General features: G+C 34.7%; 2 protein-coding genes and 2 pseudogenes across 8 annotated transcripts; 3 read left to right on the forward strand and 1 right to left on the reverse strand.

The window, feature by feature from the left end:
• The first annotated feature begins 327 nt into the window (after window positions 1-327).
• On the forward strand, window positions 328-9,258 carry LOC110729605 (annotated as a pseudogene).
• A 4,716-nt stretch (window positions 9,259-13,974) lies between these two features.
• On the forward strand, window positions 13,975-18,789 carry LOC110729607 (uncharacterized membrane protein YjcL-like). 4 transcript variants are annotated; one of them, XM_021909361.1, is made up of 7 exons: window positions 14,236-14,322; window positions 15,397-15,669; window positions 15,761-16,013; window positions 16,815-16,925; window positions 17,603-17,758; window positions 17,839-18,080; window positions 18,331-18,789. In XM_021909361.1, the coding sequence occupies exons 2-7, from the start codon at window positions 15,658-15,660 to the stop codon at window positions 18,652-18,654; spliced, it is 1,098 nt and encodes a 365-aa protein (XP_021765053.1). In that variant the 5' UTR covers window positions 14,236-14,322; window positions 15,397-15,657; the 3' UTR covers window positions 18,655-18,789. The 4 variants fall into 4 exon arrangements, with proteins under 4 accessions (XP_021765051.1, XP_021765052.1, XP_021765050.1 ...); XM_021909359.1 differs by lacking the exon at window positions 15,397-15,669 and having other exon boundaries at window positions 13,975-14,322; window positions 15,787-16,013; window positions 17,848-18,080; XM_021909360.1 differs by lacking the exon at window positions 15,397-15,669 and having other exon boundaries at window positions 13,977-14,322.
• A 504-nt stretch (window positions 18,790-19,293) lies between these two features.
• On the forward strand, window positions 19,294-25,173 carry LOC110729606 (ferric reduction oxidase 4-like). Of its 4 annotated transcripts, none has more exons than XM_021909356.1 (9): window positions 19,294-19,359; window positions 20,904-20,993; window positions 21,090-21,189; window positions 21,512-21,706; window positions 21,821-22,055; window positions 22,245-22,572; window positions 22,975-23,215; window positions 23,686-24,404; window positions 24,788-25,173. In XM_021909356.1, exons 3-9 carry the CDS (start codon window positions 21,122-21,124, stop codon window positions 24,925-24,927), a joined length of 1,926 nt encoding a protein of 641 aa, XP_021765048.1. In that variant the 5' UTR covers window positions 19,294-19,359; window positions 20,904-20,993; window positions 21,090-21,121; the 3' UTR covers window positions 24,928-25,173. The 4 variants fall into 4 exon arrangements, with proteins under 4 accessions (XP_021765048.1, XP_021765047.1, XP_021765045.1 ...); XM_021909355.1 differs by having other exon boundaries at window positions 19,301-19,378; XM_021909353.1 differs by lacking the exon at window positions 19,294-19,359 and having other exon boundaries at window positions 20,811-20,993.
• A 327-nt stretch (window positions 25,174-25,500) lies between these two features.
• LOC110729480 lies at window positions 25,501-26,443 on the reverse strand (annotated as a pseudogene).
• Window positions 26,444-26,727: the final 284 nt, after the last annotated feature.

Consider the following 26,727-nt stretch of genomic DNA (forward strand, 5'->3'; position numbering starts at 1 on the left):
GTATAGCCCAACCTAGAATCATATTTTTGTTATGTCATTTGATTTTTGTAAAAACAACTTTCCTTTTTGAAGAGGTTTCTCCTTAACCTATTTGCCGACCTTAATTTATTAGTTCAAATTAAAATTTAACCTTAATTTCTTATATCCTCAGGGCCTATTCTATAATTGAACGAGCTAAAATAAATTGTACTCATACTATCTTCGTTACATATTATTTACAACAATTTGACATAAAGTAGAGAGGAAAAATGTCTAATCGTTGCAAACAATATATAACAGAAGTAGTATATAAAATGAGAAAATTAGTAACTAAACTTTTCGTTAAAGTATCTCCATCCCTAAATATTTGCCCCATTTTCTCCATAGAATAGAAAGACCGTCGACTCTCCCCACATCACCAAATTAATGGCGTCAGTCACCACATTTTCTCTCTCCTCAAACCTCCAAAACCAACACTCAACCTCCATACCTCAATTCTCTTATCGTCTAAACTTCAGTTTCACACTCCCGACATTGTAGCAGCTTCTTCTTCGTATGGTGGTAATTTCTTAACTACAATTTGAAATTCGGCGCTTTTTTTTAGAATTAAATAGCAATTTAAATTCAATTACCCTAACATTTCGCCAGATGATCACCGGGGTCTATGGACTGTTCTTCTTTGAACTGGAGCTTTCAGTTTTTGGTAATTAATTCTCTTTTACACTTTTCAATGATTTGGTTATATTAATTTTTTTAATTAAGATTTCTTTGAAGTTGACATTAAATATTGCCTTGCTGATTTTGGTTATCCTGATTTTAAATTATACATTGTAATGCGGATATTGTGGAGGTTGACTTACTTTAATTTAAGACTTGAGATCGAATTCCGACTGCATGTATATCGGAATACTGCTTTCGTTTCTTAATGTTCTTCGTATTTGCGTTTTGCACACAAATTAGGCAATTGGAAAGAAAATGTCTGTAGCAAGTGTATGTAATAAAGTAAAAGATGGATAAAGTGGGAGAGTGTAAAAAATGGATGAGTGTAAGAAAAAAAGAGGGTAAATTAACAGATTGAGTGGAGACTTTAGAAGATTTTGGGACCTTGACGAGTCTGAAAATAATTTTAACATGAAATCAACCCATTTTCGTAGGTTTTGGGACCCGATGTTGAAAATTCAAGTGATGTTAAGGGATGGATCCGGGGTCAATCATATTGTTAAGAGCCATATAAGGCCGCCAATTGGCCCACATAAAGGCCTATGGTTGCCTTAGTCAATGAAGGGAGACATGTACGTAACCAACTAAATTGACAAGGCAAAGTGGATGGTTCCAACCACCCAAATGGCCTCTCGGAGTCTTGTGAGGTTCTTAGGAAACACCTGAACCTCTTTCCTTTCGAAAATTGTCAAAATTAAGCTTAACACCATATGTTGAATTCCGTCAAAAACATATGGGCGCTATTTTTACATTTTTCACAAGTTTTGAGCCATTGACCTGCACCCTCTTTCTTGCAATGTAGATAGTCCACCTTACCACACGCTCTCTCTAAACTTGGTTTGTATGCTTTTCTGTACTAGCAAATATTGTTGGAGGGGTTTCTTAATCTACTGACTTGAAGCTTAAAGATTTTGAAAATTAAAACCCTGGACAGATTTGTCAAGACATTTTAAAATTTCTCCTGCTTGCTACACTGTATTATTAGTAATTAGTCTATTCCACTTATTTGCTTTCCGTATTGGGCTTGTTTTGATCATGGAAAGACTTAAGCTTTTTAGTTCTTACTTGTGGTGCTTGTATACAACTTGAATACATTAATTTGACATTTCAGAATTGACCTATATTTTTAATGCAATAATAGGTGTTCTTCGTTGTGATTGGTGCAAGTGGAAATATCTGGAGTGTTATTAGCACCGTGCCAAGTATTTTCATGGATGCATTTGTACAAGTTATGGCCATCGTTTTAGGTCTAGGGAAGGTATTTCACTTTGACTGGAAGCTGTTAATTTTGGCTTACAATGCTAATATTGGAGGCCCTACTAAAGCTTTAGGAATGACCAAAGCCAAAAGGTGGGATTCTTTGATCTTTCCTGGCATTCTTGTTGGCTTTTTTGGCATATCTGTTGATAATTTTGTTGCTAGTGGTACTGGTTTAATGGTCCTTAAGCACAATTAAATTCACAAATTCGAAAATTGCTTGAATTGCAGATTTTCACCTGATTATATTGATGTTGAATATCCTGCAAAAGTTAACATGGAATCAAAATCATCTGCCTTTCACAAAGACCACCCCACCCCCTTTAAAAGAAAAAATTAGGTATTGGCTTGTGTAGCAAACTAACAATTCAAGAACTTTTCCTCTATAAGTTAGTTTCCATGGTAGAAGGTGAGCTTCTTTCATTATTATTAGTTTATTTTTGAATACTTATAGACTTCTTTCATTTCGAAATACTTGCAACCAGACTCCTTAACACGCAATATAAGAATGAGAAAAGAAAGGTAAATGGACAAATTATTTGAAATACCTCAAACACCTGTAAGAGGGCTGGGTTGGGTTATAAAGGCTATGAATTACTTATTTCATTTTTCCGTTCACCCTCTGTCCCCTTTTTCTTAAATTGTGTGCCAAGGAGCTTGGTTGCAAGTATTTTGAAACATATGTATATTTTCAATTGATTATTTGTCAGTAGGAATTTAGTTTTACGGTTCGAGCTGTGTTGTTTTTTCTAATACATGTGACAGGGATTGTGAAGATTTCCATCTCAAAGAAGATTGAGCACTCACTCAAAACTTTTCAGGGAAGGATTGCTCAAAATTGGAAGTCTTATCCTGAGTATGATCTATCAGTTGTTCTAAATGCTAGTTATATGTTCTATAAATAATATTCATAGGAGGCACTGTAAAAAATTTCTAGTTTTGATGTGCTATATACTACCTCCGTTTCTTTTTAGTTGACACGTATTCCTTTTTAGGAAGTTTTTTTTTTTTAGTTGACACGTTTCCTTTTGAGGTAAATTTTTTACCTTGCATTTACAAGCTACCCCACTTGCTTTTTCATTCTCTCTCACTCTCTCTCCTCTCCTTAATATGTGTGCCTAAATCAAGCACATCAACTAAATAGAAACGGAGGAAGTAATATAGAAGGAAGAAATTCTGATATACTTCTTTGTTAGCGATTCAAACTTGATCATTAGGTCATCCGTTTTTTGTTACTTATTTGGGTATGGTTTTCTGAGCTTATTTGGTATCAATTATTGCTCATTTACTACGTAATATATTTAGTCTAGTGATTTTATAGACATATTTGTGCTTGATCTCATATTGTCATGAGACTCATAACTGATATTGACAAATAATTATAATAGTGCTGGCCTTAATCTTCTGATAAATTTTTCTTATAAGTCAACTAATAATTTACTCATTTCAAAGGGTTTTGGACTTGGTCAATATATATGCTTGAATGATTTTAAAGGCTTAACTAGTTAAGCTTCTAATATCAAGTCATCTTGTAAGGGAATCTGGATCTGGGAAATTTGTTACTGGGTCATTTTCTGAGGAAAGATAGATTATAGTTTTCTGTAAAATCATCCAGGATTGTGCTATATGTAGTTATGTAGTACTGTAGTACGTTACTATATCTGTGTAGTACATTTGCACTCGCACCAGAGAAATTAGTCAACTGTATTAACTATTGGAAGTTGATTCCCATAAATACGATTACATTATTCATCATGATATATAATCTCCTGCCAGTCTAACACAAAGTAATAAACAATAATAACAGCGACAATAACTATCTCCAACTTAATATAAAATTTACTAAAGCTTGGTCTGACATTGTGTATTCGTGTGATCCAGATACTAACAGTTTCTTACTATAGCACATCCACATTATACTCTCTTATATTATTACTTTTAACTGCTTGTTTCCTTCTTTCAGATGGGAGCTTTCATTTAGGTTTAAACCTTTTGACTTTATACAATTAAATAATTTTTTATACAATTACTTGTCAAAATTAGAACTTTCATTTCAATTATTATATCTGTTATGGAGTATAGTTTCTTATGCTTTTAGGTCTAAAGCTGCATGAAACATGCCATTTTAGTTATCAAGATCTGCTAGATTTTTAACTGGTTCACTATTGCTATATATATGTATGACCTTCTAAGTCAGCATTCTCCATCTAAAAATCAATCTTCTGAATATCTACAAGAGAATGAACAGCCTCGTGTTGCTGAAGTTAATATGTCTTCTGTTGTTCCTTGGGTGGATGGTGGTGTGGATTGTGTTGCCCATGGAATTTTTTAAATATGATTCAACTCCCAAGTTATCAAAAGTGTTTAATCCATCATATATTGGGGGGCAAGGTTTCCATTCTCTCTTTCCCATTAATGAATTTCTTCTTTCTTTCTTTTCCTCCTTTTCTTTTCTCACCCTTTTGGGGTGTCAGGGTCAGCTTATCAGTAAATAATCACATTGCCTTCTTATTTTTCAGGAATATATCTTTTCCTGCTTACGTTTCCCATGGTGTTAATATCGGTCCTTGGGTGCATCTATCTTCATATTAGAAACAAAACGGAGGCCTCCTCAAAAAGGTTTTTTTCTCCATTTTGTGTTTCGCATAGCATATCTTTTAATATATTTACTACCTGCTTATTGACGCATAATATCAACAATCCTGTTGCAGGTCTTCAACTCAGCAGCATCTCACCTCCTTGAGACGCCCACTGCTTGTACTGGGACCTCTAGGGGTTGTCACATCAATGGAGCTCATCTTTTTAATTATGGGTTTTGCTCTTGTAAGTTGGCAATTTGGCAACTACTTTTATGTCAGTGTCAAGCATCCATTCATGATGAGTGGCCAAGAGAATCAAAAACCGTAAGTAGAACTTCTTCGTATCTTCCTTCAAAAACTCCAATCTCTTCAACATGAATGTATGTACACTATTTATATGCTGTAGACCTGTAGTATCTATCATTAAACAAAAGTGCTACTGCAGGACTTAAAATATAAAATTCCCTGGAAATTGCATAAGCATATTTCACACTGTTAAAGTGGTAGTGTTGTGGCTGTTGAACATAAACAGAATATCGAGAAATGAAGAATAAAGCTTATTTATAAAAACTTGGGTAATCATTGGCAGAAACAATGCTCTGAATTCTGATATAACATCTGCATGGTTTGATCACTTACTTGAAGCCCCCTATTTTTCTCGGTGGAAAAGTTCATATGATGGATTTATATATATATATATATATATATATATATATATATATATATATATATATATATAGTTATTACCTTATAATTCCTCCTGTTATTTTATTATTGGCTCTCTATCTGCTGTTAGGCTTTCTTGATGCTATTTTGATAGGCATTACTGCAGTTGTTCACATTTCTGTCGCTTTCTATAGTACTGAACTTCTGGCTGCTGGATTTGAATCTACTGTTCATCCAATATTACGCTCCCCCACCCCCCACCCCCCCCCCCCAAAAAAAAAAAAAAAAAAAAAAAAAAAAAAACATCCTGGTTTGCTAGAGGCCTAGAGTGATTCAATATAGAAGAGGGATATTCTTGTTGCGTTTCTAAGAAACTGAAAAGTTTATCTTTTAAATATTATTAAATGTTTCCACAGGTGGCAGTCGCGGTTCCGAAGTGCGTCATTGCGAATTGGCTATGCATCAAATATTGCCTGGGCCTTTGTTTTCTTTCCTGTAACTCGATTATCTTCAATTTTACCTCTAGTTGGTCTCACATTTGAGTCAAGCATCAAATATCATGTATGGATTGGGCAAGTAGTCATGATAACTTCTGCACTACACAGCATTGGCTTCATCATCTACTGGGCTATGGTTAACCAAATGTCTGAGGTATTTGTGCACGTGATTGTATATTTTCCTCGTCGTATTATTGTCTCCATCTTTTGTAGAATTGTGGTGACTAAATTGTGTTTCTGTATAAAATTATAAGGATGTGTTTGGTTGAAAGGTTAAGCTTTTTCCAGGAAAATCAATCTTCTCCGTTTTGGTTTGTTAAGTGGGGGATTTAATTTACTCAAGGGGTGGAACTTATATGGAAGGGGTGTTTCATCTTCTTGCTCATCCCTTACCTTCCTCCTTTCTTCCCCACCATCTCCCTTCTTTCTTTTCTAACTTTCTATCAAGGACCAAACAAAGAGAAATGAAGTTCGATAACTGGTGTTCTTAGAATGTAATTTCATAGACAATAAAACTCACTTTGAAAGCTTTTTTCCAAATCGAACAGTCTTTGTTCTTCCTAGTGGTAATTCTAGCATATATCAAATTGTCTGTTACATTTCAGCTGTGTGTAGTAATAAAAAAATTTATCTTGCAGATGCTAGAATGGACCAGAGACTATGTGTCGAACATAGCGGGAGAAATGTCATGGGTGTTTTTGATGGTAATGTGGGTGACAAGTTTTGCTTACACTAGGAGGAGGACATTTGAAGTCTTCTTTTACACACACCAACTCTATACTCTGGCAACCTTTTTTTATGTTATACACATAGGGGTTGCCTGGACTATGCAGATTGTTCCTGGGATATTCCTCTTCACACTCGATCGATACCTAAGGTTCCTACAATCACGCTCTTGTGCCCGGCTGATTTTAGCTCGGATTCTTCCTGGTGGGACTGTTGAATTGGCCTTTTCCAAGAGTCCAGGTAATCAGACTTATGATAATTTGTCTAACATGTGTGAATGAGCTCTTCTTAGTAAGCTTTTAGAGAGAATTTGGTTAATTACTTCTCTTTTTCCCTCTTTTCAGGAATGCGATACAATGTCACTAGTAATTTATTTGTAAATGTGCCCAAAATTTCTAAGTTACAGTGGCACCCTTTTACTGTGACCTCAAATGATAACATGGAGCCTGATAAGCTCAGCATTGTCTTCAAAAGTGGAGGGAGTTGGACAACCAAGCTATACAAAGAGCTTTCATCATCTTCTCTAGACAGGCTTGAAGTGTCTTGAAGGACCATATGGACCTGCATCGACCAACTTTTTAAAGTATGGCACAAACTTGTCAATTTGCATGGTCTTTTTGTTTTTATATTTATCTATATAATGTTCGCACAACTTTACTACAAGAACAATTGCTGTTATTTCATGGATTTCTGTTATTAAAAGATATTAGGGGAATGGGTAATTTAGGTTGTTGCATAATGAATAGATTGTCAAGAAGCTTGAAAAGGAAGCCAGTTAGTTTGTTAGAGTTGGAGCTAATTAGGGAGATATCAGGATGTTAAATATTGTTAAGATGGAGATACTTTGTACTTTTGTAGAGCTCCAACCTCTGGAATTTTGGCTAGGGATAGTCCCAACCTCTTGAATGTTGGTTAGGTTTTAATTGGTGATTTCCACTGTGATTATCACCAATTCTGTTTAGTGAGAGAATATTGCTAAAATTCAAGCTGATTCATTTCATAAATCCTGGTGTATGCAAACTTATGAGTTTCTGATTCAGACCAGAAAACAAAGTGTTTCAAAAAGACCCATGGGAAAATAGCTTCAATTTTGTATCGAACTAAGGAACACAACACTGTTGGAGTGCAAGAACCTCGCCTATCACCTTGTCACTTATATGGGTTCAGGAAATCTGAATTAGGCAGTCTTACCTTAGTCATTACCAAGTAGAGCAAGCAAACAAGTTGATATTATTAATATTAACTAATTTTGGCTAATCAAGCTTACCTATTTAGTATAACAGGCTGCAACTGTCAGCCTGGACACAATAATTTGAAGCATAGTTTAAGTTTAGTGAAGGTTAGCTTTATTAACTCTATGTCCAAGTGTATAAAATCTCACCAACATGTTCTGATGTGCTTAGAACTTGTATTTATTCCTGCAGTGGACCCAAAAGATTTACTCATAATTTGACTTTGGGTATTATGGAAAGTGGTTTCTTAAACTATTTGTGCATCTTTCTATTGTAAAATTGTAAACAGCCACTGTGTTTACCTCGGAGTGAGATTTTGTACACACCTTACTTTACATTGCCACCGGCTAGAATTATTTGATAGTGTTAGGGCCTTAGGGGTAACACTATTTCTCAACTATTAATGTGGTTTCTCAACAATTTCTCTTCCCTGTTTCCAGGCATGAATCACTTGTGTTGATCAGTGGAGGCAGTGGGATAACCCCATTTATACCCATAATTCGTGAGATAATATATCAATCTAATATCCAGAAAGGACAAGTCCCTCGAGTTCAGCTCATTTGTGCCTTCAAGCATGCAGCTGAGCTCACCATGCTCGATCTTTTGCTTCCTGCTGGGAACGCTGTAGAAGATCTCTCAAAAATCCAACTAGAAATTCTTGCATACGTGACTAGAGATTACCAGCCCCCTGAATCAGATAGCCAAAAGCTTGTCCAGACTAAATGGTTCAAGCCTAACCCATCAGATTTGCCCGTTACCTCTGTTTTGGGCCCCAATGGATGGCTCCACCTTTGCTTCATTATTGTGTCCTCATTCATCCTGTTTCTTGTTCTTCTGGCTTTGGTGACTCAATACCATATTTATCCTATTGATCAAGGAACAAACCGCCAATACAATTTCATTATTTGGGTCCTATGGGATCTCTTTTTGATGTGTATCTGCATTATTCTCATCAGCAGTGTTGTCTTTCTGTTGCAAAAGAGAAAAATCACAGCAGAAGCTAAACAGATCATGAACGTTGAAGTACCAACACCTGTAACTTCTCCTGGATCTTGGTTATATGGTGGCCTTAGTGGGGATAGGGAACTGGAGAGTCTTCCATATCAGTCTCTTGTTCAAGCTACTAAAGTGCACTACGGAGGAAGGCCTGATCTCAAAAGTACTGACCTAATTAACTCCTCTTTTTTCCTGTTGTGCTTCATATTGTGTTGTGGTTTCTTTTGGAGCAGTTTGTATGAAAGTTTAATGATTTAATTTGGTTGGTGTTTTACAGAAATATTGTCGGAATCCAAAGGACAAGATGTCGGAGTCATGGCTTCAGGACCTAGGGGTATGAGACATGATGTTGCAAGTATCTGTTCTTGTAGTGCTGCCAAAAACCTGCATTTTGAGTACCTTAGCTTTAACTGGTGATCTGATCCCGTTGGAACAATGTATAGAATCTTTTTGCTCATTTACCATATTATACATTCTTGTAATATCTGATTGCTTCACTTGTTTTATATACTCAGCCGTGACTTGTATTTAACCTGAAAGGCTGTTTGGCAAGACGGCGTGAATTTTCATTGCACTTTGCAAAAAAGAACTAGGACTATTGTTTAATTTTTTTTTATGGTGTTCACAACCGTAAAAAAAGAACTTGGATAAATATGTTGATTGTGTATTGTGTCTATTACTCCAAAACTTGGTGCCATACAAATAGTCACCCATTTTACACTTCATTGACATGTTTTTTGAAGTAAGTGGGTTGAATCCTTGCTACCACGATCCACTAAGATTTAGCCCTATGTCATCTCGATTCGTCCTTCCCCTAAGCCTATTCCCTAAAAACACCTATATTTTGGAAAACAGGGTTAGCGGTTATGCTAAAAAATGCTAAGTACAGGATTAAGATAAGTCACAAAGCCTAAGTGTTGAGATGTTGGATGGTGCAAGGAGGTGTGTGGCATGTCACAGGACATGTGCACCCAAGGATAAGACATACTTGGAGATATTTTTGTCATTTGAGGGTATGTCGACTTTGCCTTAGACATGATGATTAAGGATGAATGAGATGGTTTCGGGTACTATTTATGACTCCTAAGACTCTTTCGGAACATATGGAAATACCTTGATGAATAATCTTGTTGGGTGTAAAAATGATATACGGTAGCCAAATATGAAGGCTATAATACACGAAATCACAACAATTTAGGAGGTGTTGGGACCTGGTGTCGGAAATTCACGGAACACTACGGGATGCATTTCGGGGTTATATAATATTGTTTTGACCCATATATGACCATTATCGGCTGTGTAAAGGACTTGTGAAAGCTTATAGCCAATACAAGAGGCGTGTACGAAAACATTTAAATTGGATGTTTAAAGGCATATTGGATGGTTCCACCCACCCAATTGGACTCCCAGAGGGTATAAGGTTTCATGGTAAACATCTCGACAATTTTTATTTCCGGGCAAAAAAAAGTCAAATATTTACAAAATTGAACGCTATTATCCACGCTTTTTGAGCAATTTTGGAGGTTTCGGGACCCAATGTCGAAAAGTCTTGAGATTATACGGGATACATCCCGGGGTCATAAAATACCGTTAGGAACCATATATGATCATTATATGTTGATGTAAATGTCGTGGTAGGCTTGAGTTTATAAAATCGGTTCAAGTTATCAACGGGTAAATTGACCGTTTAAAGACACATTGGGTGCTTCCACCCACTCAATTAGACTCTCGGATGGTATTAGGGTCCATGATAAAGCTCTTGGAAATTTTTATTTTGGGTCAAAAAAAAAATCCAAATTTCAAAAACTTAAGGTTATTATCCACGCTTTTTGAGCAATTTTGTAGGTTTCGGAACCTGGTGTCGAAAAGTTTTGAGATTATAGGTGATACATCCCAGGATCATATAATGCCGTTTGGAACCATATATGATCATTATATGTTGTTGTAAATGTCCGTGGTAGGCTTGAATTTATGAAATCAGTTCAAGTTGTAAACGGGTAAATGGACCATTTAAAGGCACATTGGGTGCTTCCACCCATCCAATTAGACTCTCGGAGGGTATTAGGGTCCATGATAAAGATCTTGGAAATTTTTATTTTGGGCAAAAAAAATCAAAAATTTCCAAAATTGAAGGTTATTATCCACGCTTTTTGAGCAATTTTGAAGGTTTCGGAACCTGGTGTCGAAAAGTCTTAAGATTATATGGGATACACCAGGGTCATATAATGTCATTTGGAACCACATATGATCATTATATATTGTTGTAAATGTCCGTGGTAGGCTTGAATTTATGAAATCGGTTCAATATGTAAACGGGTAAATTGACCGTTTAAAGGCACATTGGGTGCTTCCACCCATCCAATTAGACTCTCGGAGAGTATTAAGGTCCATGATAAAGATCTCGGTAATTTTTATTTTTGGCCAAAAAAAAGTCAAAAATTTTCAAAACTCTAGGTTATTATCCACGCTTTTTGAGCAATTTTTGAGTTTTCGGGACTCGGTGTCGAAAAGTCTTGAGATTATACGGGATACATCTCGGGGTCATAAAATACCGTTTGGAACCATATATGATCATTATATATTGATGTAAATGTCCGTGGTAAGCTTGAGTTTATAAAATCGGATCAAGTTGTAAACGGGTAAATTGACCGTTTAAAGACACATTGGGTGCTTCCACCCACCCAATTAGACTCTCAGAGGGTATTAGGGTCCATGATAAAGCTGTTGGCAAATTTTATTTTGGGTAAAAAAAAAATCAAAAATTTCCAAAACTTAAGGTTATTATCCATGCTTTTTGAGACATTTTGTAGGTTTTGGGATTGGTGTCGAAAAGTTTTGATATTCTAGGGGATACATCCCAGGATCATATAATATCGTTTGGAACCATATATGATCATTATATGTTGTTGCAAATGTCTGTGGTAGGCTTGAATTTATGAAATCGGTTCAAGTTGTAAATGGGTAAATTGACCGTTTAAAGACACATTGGGTGCTTCCACCCATCCAATTAGAATCTCAGAGGGTATTAGGGTCCGTGATAAAGATCTCGGCAATTTTTATTTTGGGCAAAAAAAAAAAGTCAAAAATTTTCAAAACTAAAGGTTATTATCCATGCTTTTTGAGCAATTTTGAAAGTTTCGGAACCTGGTGTCGAAAAGTCTTGAGATTATATGGGATACACCAGGGTCATATAATGTCGTTTGGAACCATATATGATCATTATGTGTTGTTGTAAATGTCCGTGGTAGGCTTGAATTTATGAAATCGGTTCAATATGTAAACGGGTAAATTGACCGTTTAAAGGCACATTGGGTGCTTCCACCCATCCAATTAGACTCTCGGAGAGTATTAGGGTCCATAATAAAGATCTCGACAATTTTTATTTTGGGCCAAAAAAAAAAGTCAAAAATTTTCAAAACTCAAGGTTTATCCACGCTTTTTGAGCAATTTTTGAGGTTTCGGGACCCGAAGTCGAAAAATCTTGAGATTATACGGGATACATCTCGGGGTCATAAAATACCGTTTGGAAACGTATATGATCATTATATGTTGATGTAAATGTCCGTGGTAAGCTTGAGTTTATATATTCTAGGGGATACATCCCAGGATCATATAATGTCGTTTGGAACCATATATGATCATTATATGTTGTTGTAAATGTCAGTGGTAGGCTTGAATTTATGAAATCGGTTCAAGTTGTAAACGGGTAAATTGACCATTTAAAGGCACATTGGGTGCTTCCACCCATCCAATTAGACTCTCAGAGGGTATTAGGGTCCGTGATAAAGATCTCGGCAATTTTTATTTTGAGCAAAAAAAAGTCAAAATTTTTCAAAACTAAAGGTTATTATCCACGTTTTTTGAGCAATTTTGGAGGTTTCGAGACCCGGTGTCGAAAAGTGTTGAGATTATACGGGATCCATCCCGCGGTCATAAAATACCGTTTGGAACCATATATGATCATTATATATTGTTGTAAATATTCGTGGTAGGTTTGAGTTTTTAAAATCGATTCAGATTGTAAACGGCTATATTGATCGTTTAAAGGCACATTGGGTGCTTCTACCCACCCAATTAGACTCTCGAAGGGTATTAGGGTCCATGATAAAGTTCGTGGCAGTTTTTATTTTGGGTAAAAAAAAATCAAAAATTTCCAAAACTAAAGGTTATTATCCACGCTTTTTGAGCAATTTTGGAGGTTTCGAAACCTGATATCAAAAGTCTTGAAATATAAGGGGATACATCTCAGGGTCATATAATGCCGTTTGGAACTATATATGACCATTATATGTTGTCATAAATGTCTGTGGTAAACTTGAGTTTATGAAATTGGTGCAAGTTGTAAATGGGTAAATTGACCGTTTAATGACATATTGGATGGTTTTAACCACCCAAATGCATTCCCGGGGTGTAATAGGTTCCATGGTAACCATCTCGACAATTTTTTATTTTCGGTTCGAAAAAAGTGAAAAATTATCCAAAATTAAAGGTTATACACGATTTTTGGTCAAGTTTTGACTCTATTTTAAAATTCAGGAAATGTAATGATGTCATATAAGTATAATGATGTGATATGACTTAATTATAACGATACTATATAACTATAATGATGTCGTAAAAGTTTAATAAAGTGATGTGGGTTGACTATAATGATGTCATATGAATCTAAAGATGTCATATAAGTATAATGATGTCATATTATGTAAATATATTTGTAGTGATGTGATGTCATATCATAATATGATGTGACTTGACAATAATGATGTAATAAAAGTATAATTATATTATATAAGTGATGTCATAAATAAAATGATGTTATATAAACATATTTATTTATTTATTTATTTATTTTGTGGAAAACATAATATTGATTTGATTTGACAATAGTTATGGAAAAGAACATATGTTATACTTCATATGATGTAACTATTGATTAAGATATTGTTATTCACATGTGTATTGATTGATATGATATGTTATAAGTACATATAAGCATTAGCCGATGAGTAAGAAAATAGATTTAATTGGCCCAAAATTAACTTGAAACCAATCTGAAAAATCTAGGTTTTGAATACAAAATAAAGACCGCACAATTACCAAATCTAATTAATTATTTATTTATTGATAAATAAAAAATTAATCCTTGCAAAAAAATTTATTTTGAGTTTGAAATATAACGCTCATGTAGCGCCTGTTCTGATTTACTGAGCTTAACTGAATTAAACTAAAATGTTTATTAGCGAACAAAATTAAAAAACTGAACTGAAATTAAGTTGAAGAGAACATACCCGTAATATCTAAAATCGAAAATTATCCGTCAAAGAAATTACCTAGCAATCCTATAAACCGTCTAACCAAGGTGTCAATGCTAGATTGTATCAAACTAATGGCGTCATTCACCATGTTCTTCAGCAAGCCAGTAGTTCCTTTCTCTCTCCTAAAACCTCCAAAACCAAAACTCATACTCCATAATTCAACTCTCTCGTCCTCTAAACTTCATTCTTATAACTCTCCTTCATCCTACAATGTTAATTTCTTATCTACTAATACCAAATCAAGAGCATCTTTAAGAATAAACTCGCAATTGAATTTCAGTTACCCAATTATTTCACCAAACGACCACTGGGGTTTATGGTCTGTTCTTCTATCCACTGGAGCTTTCAGTTTCTGGTAATTTTAATCGCTTTTACAATCAATTTTTGTTGATTTTATTTTATATTATTTTTCTTTGGAATTTACATAAATTATTGCATTGCTTTCTAATGGGTGATTTCTGTTGACCTATATTTATTAATTAATAATTACACAAGTTGAACATCGTAATAAGAAAGATATAAAAAGTAAGCAAAGTATGGAAAAAAGTATCATTCTTGGCGGAAAAAAAAAAATAGTAACTTGAAGTATGTGTTTAGCTTAATTTTTAATGTTAATTTGTATTACTCCCTCCGTCCTTTAATTAGATTTATACTTCTGTTATTATACGAGGAATAAATGATAGAAGTAGGAATCTAATTAAGGGACTGAGGGAGTAGTAAAGTATAGGTAATATTCATAATAATGAGGTCAAAGGTCAAGTTTTGCCATTTAGAAGCATGTGAGAGTTATTCACAAGTGAGGTCGGCTATATTCATAATAATGAGCTCAAAGGTCGAGTTTTGCCGTGTTTATTATATGAGGAATAAATGATAGAAGAGGAATCTAACTAAGGGATAAAGGGAGTAGTAAAGTATAGGTAATACTCATATTAATGAGGTCAAAGGTTGAGTTTTTGCCGTGTTTAGAATCAATCAATTCCATAAGTGAGGTCAGTTATATGAACCATGAACCAAAAGGGATTATTTAGATAGTTATTCACGGAAATCTTCCACCTCCATTTCTTACGATCAAATACCTCATTCTCACGTAAATCCATATACTTCATATTCTTCCTAACTCTTTCCAACCTAGTCATTTTTGATCTCCCTCTACCTCGTTAAACCTCTCCATGATCCCACTCTTTTACTCTTACTTGAATTGAAAAAACATCTAAAATTTCCTGTTTTAGCATTATCAGGTGTGATATCTGTGCTGAAAAACTTAAAGAATTGGCCTATTTTAAATTGTGTCATGAGTTGACTGTGTTACTTTCAATTTTGGTATATTTTAGTGGAGTATTAGACTGTTCCAATTCTTCTTTATCAATCTATGCATCTTCGCTTTTGATTTGAAACGAAGATAAACTTAACTCGAACTTACTCTATTCAGATTCTGCGGAAATTGGATGTATGGAGTATGGACATAACTTTGATACTTATATTCTCTATGAAGTTAAAAAGAAATCAATCAATCAATCAAAGCCTTAATCTTATAAGCGGAGATAGAAACAAATATGCCACTGTCTCCTGTGGTTTCCTTTCTTGATTATGAAGTCGATAAAAGGATATGTAGTTGAATGGTGGGATTGGAGATGGGTCATAAATCATAACATATTTTGGGTTGTTTTTATCAAACTTCAGTTTGCTATGTATGACATTGTTGGTAAGACATACTTATTTTCTTTTCAAAGGAGAAAGGTAATTCTAGATATTATTTCTTGTCTTAATTATATTTCATCTGCTATCATATGGAGGCAAATGAGTATTTTGGGGATTTAAGGTCGGAGAAAACAAAGGTTGGGAGCATGATCAGTTCTGCACTTGTGAGCATTTTGATTGGCCTTGCAGCGAGTAATCTGAGGATCATTCCTTATGAAGCAAAAACATATTCCATTGTGTTGGAATACTTGTTACCCTTGACTGTTCCTTTGCTCTTGTTTAGAGCTAATATGCGTCAGCTTGCGCAGTCAACTGGGAAGTTACTTTTGGCATTCTTGCTTGGATCAGGTGGTGCTATTTTGCAAGTATATATATTTAAAATTCTATTGTGTATTGAAGAGAAATCAATTATATGCGCTTCCTGGGAATTTCAGATTATAAATGGTGTATTTGATGAGTAGTGGTTATGTTTGTTTCAGTTAAGAGGTGTGTATATCCCTACCTTATAAAAAGTAGAAAACTACTCTTATGAATAGTGTAATGCCAATTATACCCTTCAAAATGTGTATTTACATACATACCCTCATTAATATGTACAAGCTACTTTTAATGATTAGTGTTTAGACAACTATACCCTCTAAAATATTTATTTATTTTTATGCTTTCATTATGTTAATTATCTTGAACATTTATACTACCCACATAGTTGTTTATATATTTTCTCTTATAGTTAATTTAACTAAATTTGTGATTTAAAAGCCAAACCGAAGAAAACCTTCTAGATATGACTAGCTATGACGCGCGCATCGCGCGCGTTTGCTGCCCTAGTATTCATAAAAATACTTGATGAGTAATAGTTACTTTGTTTGAAATTTTAAACTTGGACATAATGGACCCTTAAATCGTCTTAATGGATCACAAAATCGCAACTGTAGTTTCTTGTCTTATTGAAGCTATTTGAACCTGTCTTCAAAAAATTTAGAGGGATGGTTAATTTCTGTTATGAGTTGCTGAATAATACATCTAAACAGAACTAAAGGGCTCTAGGGATTTTACTGCTTTGTGTTGTGTTATTTTTAGTCAATGAGCATTCCATTAATATTCCTAAGTTCTCATCTCCTGAATGCTTTCTTCACCTTCTTATTCCAGTGGCTACAGTGATTGGGACAGTGGTTGCATTTTTTATAGTTCCCATGCGATCGCTTGGTGCTGATGGTTGGAAAATTGCTACTGCACTCATGGGCAGTTACATTGGTGGATGTAAGTAATGTGAAACAATAATTGCAAGCTTGTTTTGCTTCACATTTTTACATAAAACTTTAGGTTTAGTCCCATTGATGTAGTTCACTAACTTTTAAGCTTCATGAATAATTTCTACATTATTTTATTTATCTGATTCACTCCTAAATCTCTATGCTCCTCTACAATTCACTGATGTCAGTTGAAGGTAGGTTTACCGTTCAAAGCAGCCAGTTTTTTTTAGGAAAGTATTATTCTTTGCAAAGAATATGGCATTTGATGCCAGTTTGTGATCATTATCTTGTTGTAGCCCCATGGACCAGAAGTGATTGCATCTGTTGCTGAGTTCTCTTGATGGATACTTCATGTTTGTAGGCTCTAACGTAGAAAATGAGATGAATGGCTTCTGTTCTCCTCTTTGCAGTAATACTTCATTTTAAGATGATCTTTTTACAAGAATTTGGAACTGGTCTTCTGAAATTATTTATATGATTACTAGATATTTATTGGAACCCCCCCCCCCACCCTCTTCCTTAATAACACATCATACAAATTAATAAGTACGCTTTTCTAAGTAGCTAATGATGTTGAAGGGGGAGCTTTTAATTTTTGGGCAATAACACTTTTGCTGCTGTGGAAATGTCAAAACAAGTTTCTATCATCAGTTAGTGATGATTTTAATGCAATTTATGTTGCAGCTGTCAATTACATTGCAATTTCAGAGATTCTTGGCACTTCCCCATCAAATGTGGCTGCTGGAGTAGCTGCAGACAATGTCATTTGTGCTGTTTACTTTATGGTGTTATTTGCAATAGCGTCCAGAATACCTCCTGAAGTCTCAAAATCTGCCACAGGTATGTTTATATCTGTTATAGAGTAGTAATTATTTAATTTCTATGTTTACATCTAATAGAAACTGACTTTCGCTGAATAGATGTTGCAGTTACTTCAGAGAGTAAAACTGAGATTAAGTTCCATACACTACCTACTGCCACTTCTATTGCTGTATCCTTTGCTATATGCAGCTGTGCTGCCTATATCACAAAGTTATCTGGAATCCAAGGAGGCATTATTCCAATAGCTACAGCAATTGTGGTGATTCTAGCTACTGTCTGCCCCCCAATATTTAGCTACCTTGCACCTTCCGCAGAGGTTATATCTTCAATTTCGATGCAGGTAAAAAAAAATTATATATTCTTCTTCTTGTTCATATGACTCCATGTCTTATTTGACCATGTGCCATTTTCATAGTAAAATATGTCTTTCGAAGCTACTCTATATTAATTTATAGATTCTCAGTTATTATCCACATTGCTTCCCATATTGGATTTGTTTTGATTACAGAAAAACTTGGAATTTTATTAGTGGTGCTTGCAGATATTTATTTGACATTTCAGAATTGACTTAATTTTTTATGCAATAATAGGTTTTCTTCGTTGTGATTGGTGCAAGTGGCAATGTCTGGAGTGTTATCAACACCGCGCCAAGTATTTTCTTGTTTGCATTTGTACAAGTTATGGTCCATCTGTTCATCATTCTAGGTTTAGGGAAGATATTTAACTTTGATCTTAAGTTGTTGCTTTTGGCTTCCAATGCTAACATTGGAGGCCCTACTACAGCTTCAGGAATGGCCACATCCAAAGGGTGGAAATCTTTGATCATTCCTGGGATTCTTATTGGCATTTTTGGCATAGCTATCGCAACTTTTGTTGCTATTGGTGTTGGAGTAACAGTCCTTAAGCACATGTAACTTAACAAACACACATAATGCTTGAATGGTAGATTGTTTCTGAGTATAATTCTGTTGAATATCCTTCATAAGCTATGGAATCTGAATTATTTGATTTTGACAAAGAGACCTCCTCCCCTCCTAATATCCTTCATAAGATATGGAATCTGAATTATTTAATTTTATCTACATTTATTTCACTACAGCTTGTTGGATTGAGTAGCAAACTAGCAACCCTGAAATCTGTGGGTTTTGTTTGTCCACAATAAGCTATCTTCCATTTTCCATGGTAGAAGGTGAACTCTTATCTTCATTCTTGTCATTTATTTTTCATAATATATACTTTTATTTTATAATACTTGCAAGTTGCAACCATGCTTATTGACATGTAATTTAAGAGAGGGTAAACACACATTTTAAAACTAAATAACTTACACAGTAGTAAAAGGGTGGGTTGGGTTAAAGGTTTTTTTTTTTTAATAATTTGTCCATTTACCCTCTCTTTTTTCTTAAATTTGCGTGTCAAGGAGCTTTAATGTACGTATTTTGAAACGAAGAGGCTATATATTCTGGTAATTTATTTTGTTCTTAAGGATTTGAATTTCATGGCTTGAATAATGTTGTTTCTTCTAAAATGATGATTGATAATATTTGCTACAGGGGCTGTGAAGTTTCTGAAGAAAATGAGTAGTCACTAAGAAACTATTCATGGAAGGATTGATCAAAGTAGGAAGTCTGATCCTGAGTATGATCTAATTATTGCTTTAAATGCAACTTATATGATCTATGGATTATTTTCAGAAAAGGCACCTTAAGAATATTTACGATTGATAGGGAGATGCGTTACACATAGAACATAAATGATGTTATAATTCTTTGATGGTGATGCTAACTTGATAATTGGGTTTCTGTTTCTTGTCACTTATGACGGGATGGTTTTCCGAGCTTTTTTTTTTATGATAATATTTTATTAGTTATTCACTTATTTCGAATGATTTTATAGATGTAAGGTTTTTTGTTTTATGGCTTTAGGTGTTTTGACTTTGGTTTATATGTGACTTAGTAATATATTACTACGTATGATGTACAATTTGTCACTAATTAATGTAAATTTCATTAAAGTCTTTCCTTGTAGACAATAACTAAAAAGACCTCAAAATTTTGAAGCCTAGAACAATTTTAAAAATTAAAAAGTTATTATCAAACTATAATTCTTAATTATTTTTACTCTGAAGGGGCCATATTCTGAGTCAATCTCTTTGTATATTTATATAATTATATATATGAGGCTTAATAAGTCAAAGTTTTAGTACTAGTAGTACATGTCCCTAATGATAGAACTTGGATATGTGAATCAATGAAAGATAGTAGGTCATTTTCTCATGAAATTATTTTTTAAGCTATCCAGGATTGCTCTGTATATGTGTAGTACTACTTTATAGTACAGAAGTATTTGAGAACTCGCAAGTCAACTGTACTAACATCCAATGGAAGTTATATTTGAGGGTTCCTAGAATCATTCTCTTATGATATGTAGTATTAATTTATTCAACTATATAGATTAATCTTCTTTTTTTAAAAAAATATCTCCAACATGCAAGATGTCAAAGTACGGTAATTCTATTATATTTGGACTCTTTGTCTGATTGTTATACTTCAACTTAATGTTGTCAAGGTTTTAAGCACTTTACTATTTACCACAAAGTAGCTGTCTCTAACCCTAGGACATGTACTCGACTACTTGTGCCACACACATGTATTTATGTACTTGAGTCTATATTAACATTGGGTGGACTTCATTAACCTGGGGCTGTAAAACATATAGTCCACTATAATTTGAAAAGCCTGCATTGAAGTCCACTCATTTTTGACATAGCAAATATGTCATATTTTTAATGTGTGTTTGAAGAACTGTGTCTTTATTTGATTATTTAACATTGAAATTGGAAATTTTTGTATATTTTATATGATAGGAGTCACAAACTGCAAGAGTCATGCCTTTCTGGTTAAGCATCATAAACTGCAAGATTTTCTGATGATGTAACAACAAAGCTGATTTACATTAATTTTGCTTCTATATATACGTCTTGTAAGAAACTATTTCCATAAAAAAAAAAGAAAAGAATTGTATATTGTATAAAGAATATACTACTGAAATCAACAATAATTTTGTGAATTATTTTTAAGAAATTAAAGCAGAAAAAGATCAATGAGCAGCCTTGCATTGCTGAAGCTAACATGTGTGCTGGTTTTTCTTGGATGGATGGTAGTATGGATTGTATTACCTTTGGAAGTTTTCAAGTATAATTGGCTTCCCAAACTAGCAGAATCCTTCAATCCAACATACATTGGAGAGCAAGGTATAAAACCAAGCTTTTTTTTTTTTTTTATTGATGTTGTACTTTGTGTGTGTCTATGGTTAGAATCAATTTAATAATTAACCTCATTATTTGCAGGAGTAAACCTTTTCTTCCTTACATTTCCTGTGATGTTGATCGCGGTTCTCGGCTGCTTTTACCTTCATCTGAAGGATAAAAGAGAATCTTCCTTGGAAAGGTTTATTCATTTCTTACATTGCATGTTTAAATATAGTGTTATACTGCTACGTACATTGTACCAACATTTTCGATATTCATTATTAATTTGTGACAGAATTGCTCTTGGGTATGGCCTTGTTTGATTTTGGGTTGTTTGCCTACAATTAGCTTGTTGGCCTTTTCATATTGATCAAACATCTAACAATTATTTTTGTATATGGCTTAAATTAAATTTGATCGGAGCAGTTTTTGTTTTTTTTTTTGGTTTTTGGTTGTTTTATAATAAAGTTGATGATTTTGTCTATCAAAGAGCTAACAAAATCAATCATCTTTGTACATAGTAATTCATCACCTCAGACGCATCTGGCAATGTTGAGACGTCCTCTTCTTGTTATAGGGCCTCTAGGGGTGGTTACAGCAATGGAACTCGTGTTTTTGGTTATGGGGATTGCGCTTGTGTGCTGGCATTTTGGCCATTATTATTATGTCAGTGTTAAGCATCCATTCATGGGGCATGGCAGAGAGCATCAAAAAAAGTACGTGTGAAACTTACTATTTTCGTGCTAATTCTATTACGTACTACTGTGCTACTACTAACACCGAAGAATTGTGTTATTTTTTTTCTTTTCTTTCTTTTGTTCGATTTTCAGGTGGCAAATTACTTTACGGACTGTGTCACTAAGACTTGGTTATGCCTCAAACATATCCTGGGCCTTTGTGTTCTTCCCTGTAATTCGATTGTCGTCACTTTTGCCTTTGGTTGGTCTCACATCTGAGTCTAGCATCAAGTATCATATATGGATTGGGCAAGTAGTCATGATAACTTCAGCGTTACACAGTGCTGGTTTTTTCATCTACTGGGCTATAGTTAGCCAATTGTATCTAGTAAGTTCATTTCAAAGCTTAATTTAAACAAAAATTTACACAGAGGCCACTTATTTCAAATCTACTTAAAGCTAATTAGTTCTGACAAGGGAAATTCAGATGAAAAGAATGAAGCCAAACTAACCCGCCTATATTATTAAGGCATATTATTGTGGTAATTGGTGCTAACAAGGGTTTTCGGTTATGTAGGCACTTGAATGGAGCAAAACTCATGTGTCAAATATAGCAGGAGAGATATCTTGGGTTTTCTTGATAGCAATGTGGATAACAAGCTTTGCATACACCAGAAGAAAGTCATTCGAAGTTTTCTTTTACACTCACCAACTTTACGCCCTAGCCACTTTTTTCTACATCGTGCACATAGGAGCTGCCTGGACGATGCAACTCCTTCCTGGAGTTTACCTCTTCACACTTGATCGATACCTAAGGTTCTTACAGTCACGCTCTCGTGCAAGGTTAACCTCAGTTCGCGTTCTTCCGGGTGGGACTGTGGAGATGACATTTGCCAAGAGTCGAGGTGATTGTCGAACTTTAACATTTGTCTACAATTGATTTTTAATAATGCACCGGTAGTGATTTCTACACTATTAGATTGGTTTTGGCCTCACACTTCCGTCTGACTTATATAAATAGGTTATACTCTCACAATGAAAGTGTCAAAATCAAATTTTGGAGTGGGATCGGAAAATTAATTCTCATTTGTCGGAATTGTTACTGTATACTATTTTTTTAGTTAAAGAGAACATGCAATGATCTTTTATTGACTAGTAAAAGCTGTAAATGACAATCAAAATACTAAAAAAGGATGGTCATTGTAGAACTTATAAGTATTTCTTTCTTAGGTAGAAACAAAAACTTTAGCGTGATTGTCGAGATTAGAAAAGCTTTAAGTTTTCTATTTTACTTGTTTGTTTTACAGGTTTACATTACAACGTCGCAAGTAACTTATTTGTGAGCGTGCCAAAAATTTCCTCGTTACAGTGGCACCCTTTTACTGTGAGCTCAAATGATAACATGGAACCTGATAGGCTAAGTATTGTGTTCAAGACTGGAGGGAGTTGGACAACCAAGCTGTACAAAGAACTGTCATCTTCTTCTCTGGACAGGCTTGAAGTGTCTGTTGAAGGGCCATATGGTCCAGCTTCTACCAGCTTTATCAAGTAAGTAAAGTGGTAAAACTTAGCTCAATTTTGTATGTTCGGAAGTTGCAAATTGATATAGATTCAGCTTCTAGTATGCCCCTAAATATTTCATTGTGTTCGGGCTACCAAAGTTGAGACCTTTTTAGGATGTGTTTTCTTCACCTAAAAACTTTTATGATGATCTAAATGTAGTTATGGAAAGAGCTTGGGTAATCCTTATGCGGAACTTATCTCAGTTTCCAGTATTTTTGTTTTTTTTTTTGTTTTTTTTTTTTTGAAATATTTCATTAGTGAAAATAAGTTGATGAGACACACATTGGCCTAAGACTGATTCTTTATTTTCTTTTGTAATGAGGAAAAGATCAAATTAACTCAATCAAATATAATACTTAGAATTGAGAAGGGATGGTGGATGGTTATATCTTGTACATGCAACATGCCAGCTTAACTATAAAGTTCAATAATCTAAAACTTTTTCCTTCTTCCAGGCATGAAACTTTGGTGTTGATCAGTGGAGGAAGTGGTATGACCCCATATATATCCATAATTCGAGAGATTATACATCAATCAAATACCCAAAAAGGCAAAGTCCCAAAAGTTGTCCTTATATGTGCCTTCAAGCATGCGGCTGATCTCACCATGCTTGACCTCTTGCTTCCTGCTGAGAGCTCTCCAGCTGATCTTTCAAATATCCAACTTGAAATTCAGGCATACGTGACTCGAGAGGATCAAGCACCACCTGCATCCAATGGCCAGGATTTGTTAGTTCATACCAATTGGTTTAAACCTAGCCCATTAGACTCACCCATCACTCCGGTTTTGGGACACAATAGTTGGCTCTGCCTTTGCCTCATTATCGCATCTTCCTTTGTCCTGTTTCTTATCCTCCTTGCCATAGTGACTCAATACTATATCTACCCCATAGATAAAAACACCAACAGCTTATATGACTTCACTAGCTGGGTTGTCTGGGATATGTTTCTTATGTGCATTAGCATTATCTTCATAAGCAGCATCGTCTTTTTTATTCAAAAGAAGAAAATGGCTGCATTAGAAGAGAAGCAGATCAAGAATGTGGAGGTGCCTATGCCAATGACTTCTCCAGGATCTTGGTTATGTGGTGGGGGTGGGGAGCTCGAAAGTCATCCCTATCAGTCTCTTGTTCAAGCTACTCAGGTGCATTATGGAGGAAGGCCTAATCTCCAGAGTAAGTTATTGCTATATCTACTACGTAGTACAAATTTTACATACCACTTCATCATGTCATATAAGGTTATATACGAGTTTTCAAAACCTGTTAATTGTTGAATTAATAATATTGCTATCAAGCATTTCGATCAATTATATCATTGATTTCAATCAAATTTGACAAAAAATAGTGCGTTGCTGCATTCCTATATTGAACCAACAAATGATATTGCATTCATACTATGACTATAAATGTGCATATAGTTGAAATATACTAATTATCAAACACATACCTTCTTGATAATGAAAAATCTTGGGTTGTACTAGTAATTTTTAGACTAGGAAAAAAAATGTTTTTTTGTCTTCAAATAGCAGTTAAAGTTTTGTTTGAAATTTGGGCAGAAATATTGTTGGAGTCCAAAGGACATGATGTGGGAGTCATGGCTTCAGGACCAAGGGGATTAAGACATGATGTTGCAAGAATTTGTTCAGGGTGTGGCGCAACCAACCTGCATTTCGAATACCTTAGCTTCAACTGGTGATTCTGATCGCGCTGCAGAGTTTGAATTGCATGCTTTCTATACTTGTTTCTCTCTTTTGTTCTTTTATTATATTGAATGTCTTGCTTAAGATTTGTATGTAAATTAAAACTAGGCTAAAGCCGCTCAACTATTACAGCAGTAAGTAAAAAATTATCGACATTCTAGCTCTTTGTACAACAATTTTCTCATGTATTGATCTTGATTATGGTGATATGACGAATTATTTGGACTCTATCAACACTTCAACATACGTGTTACAGAGCTTGTTTGTGACAAATCTAGATCTCTCTTTTTTTTTTTTTTTTTTTTTATGAACTAAATGTTCTTGCTATAGTTCAATCTTTACCACCTCGTTTATAAGATTTACATTCAAAAGAGTCACAAATTTTTCATGTAACATACATGATACATAATATTGACACTAATCATTCATACATAATAGTCTGTACATATAACAAACTGACTGAGATCAAAACAAATTCATATTTCAGCCCTAAAACTACCACCACCAAAATCCTTCCTAGAATTGACAAGTAGCGAATTTTAGTACTCCAATTAGGACGATTTTGAATGCTATGACCAAGCCCTCCAACACGCGCAACCTTTAACTTCACTGAGAAAGGCAATTGACTCTGTTTCATCCGCTGTCTAGTTCAGCCAATACAGGAGGTATCCTTTGTTTAGCTTCTTGCACAAGGTGCTTTAGATCAAGCAGTGTAGTCTCACTTTGGTTTTTATTTATAAGTGTCGTTGCAATTCCAGTTTTACCACGTCTTTCTGTCCGGTCTATATGATGTACTGAGTTTTCAATCTCAGCAGGCACATCATAGTAGATTACATGCTGGATATGAAGAAAATCCAGCCCCTTTAAGACCACATTGGTGGCTACTAAGACATCTTTCTTCCCTGCTTTGAAAAATTTAATCGCGTACTGTTGTTTGCACAAAATGTTAGAGCCGAGGGTGGAGTCTCCTGCAAGCATTCGAGGAGGTAAACTGTTTTGGCCTCCTGCTTCACATACTCTTCTTGGATGATATCAAGATTACAGCCCCGGGTTTACCAACATTAAAAGCAGTAGGCTTAACCATCGCGCTTCTAGCAAAGTTTTGGATCTTTGTTGGGATTGTAGCAGAGAACAAGATTGTCTGCCTTATTGTTCTTTGCAGAGACCAAAGACTTCTCTAACATCATCCTCGAAACCTAAATCGAGCAAACGATGAGCTTCATCCAAACATACATTTCTACAATCATCAAGATTCATGAACTTCTTTACAAGCAAATTGTTGAGCCTCCCTAGAGTAGCAACAACAATATGCACACTCTCCTCAAGATTGATGAATAAATAAATAAAATTATAGCGCTGATAAATCTCTAAGGGGAGGTGATCACTAGCTCATATACTACATCTGTGTTTTTTTTAGTGTTACGCTTTGATTTTTTTTTTAAGAATAAGTTTTGACTCAGCTATTTAACTAATACAAAGTATATAAATTACAAATATTGTTGGATTCGTCATAATGTATACTTTTATAATATCAAATTCTTTATTTATTATACAAACATATACTTAGAAAAGATAATGGTTAAAGTTAGAGCTGTCAATTCGGGAAAACGGGTCGGGTTTGGGTCGGGTAAGAGTGGATCGGGTCAAATCGGGTTGGGTCAATTCAGATTAAGTCCATAACCTGTGTAGGTCGGGTTTGGGTTGGGTCATGCTTGAGTCGGGTCAAGTCGGGTCATACTTCTTATCGGGTTTGGGTCGAGTTAATAACAGGTTAGGTTACATTCGGGTCGGGTGAA

The sequence above is a fragment of the Chenopodium quinoa genome, unplaced genomic scaffold (genome assembly GCF_001683475.1).
Source record: "Chenopodium quinoa cultivar QQ74 unplaced genomic scaffold, ASM168347v1, whole genome shotgun sequence".
Classification (NCBI taxonomy): Eukaryota; Viridiplantae; Streptophyta; class Magnoliopsida; order Caryophyllales; family Amaranthaceae; genus Chenopodium; species Chenopodium quinoa.

Excerpts from the sequence above, each read along its gene's own strand:
- LOC110729607 (XM_021909358.1), top strand. The coding sequence starts at position 14,018 with ATGCTAGATTGTATCAAACTAATGGCGTCATTCACCATGTTCTTCAGC. Across the intron at positions 14,323-15,786 it reads ACTGGAGCTTTCAGTTTCTG|GTCGGAGAAAACAAAGGTTG; the intron begins GTAATTTTAATC and ends TGGGGATTTAAG. Across the intron at positions 16,926-17,602 it reads GGGCAGTTACATTGGTGGAT|CTGTCAATTACATTGCAATT; the intron begins GTAAGTAATGTG and ends TTTATGTTGCAG.
- LOC110729606 (XM_021909353.1), top strand. The coding sequence starts at position 20,843 with ATGAGCAGCCTTGCATTGCTGAAGCTAACATGTGTGCTGGTTTTTCTT. Across the intron at positions 22,573-22,974 it reads GACATTTGCCAAGAGTCGAG|GTTTACATTACAACGTCGCA; the intron begins GTGATTGTCGAA and ends TTTGTTTTACAG. Across the intron at positions 23,216-23,685 it reads GCTTCTACCAGCTTTATCAA|GCATGAAACTTTGGTGTTGA; the intron begins GTAAGTAAAGTG and ends TCCTTCTTCCAG.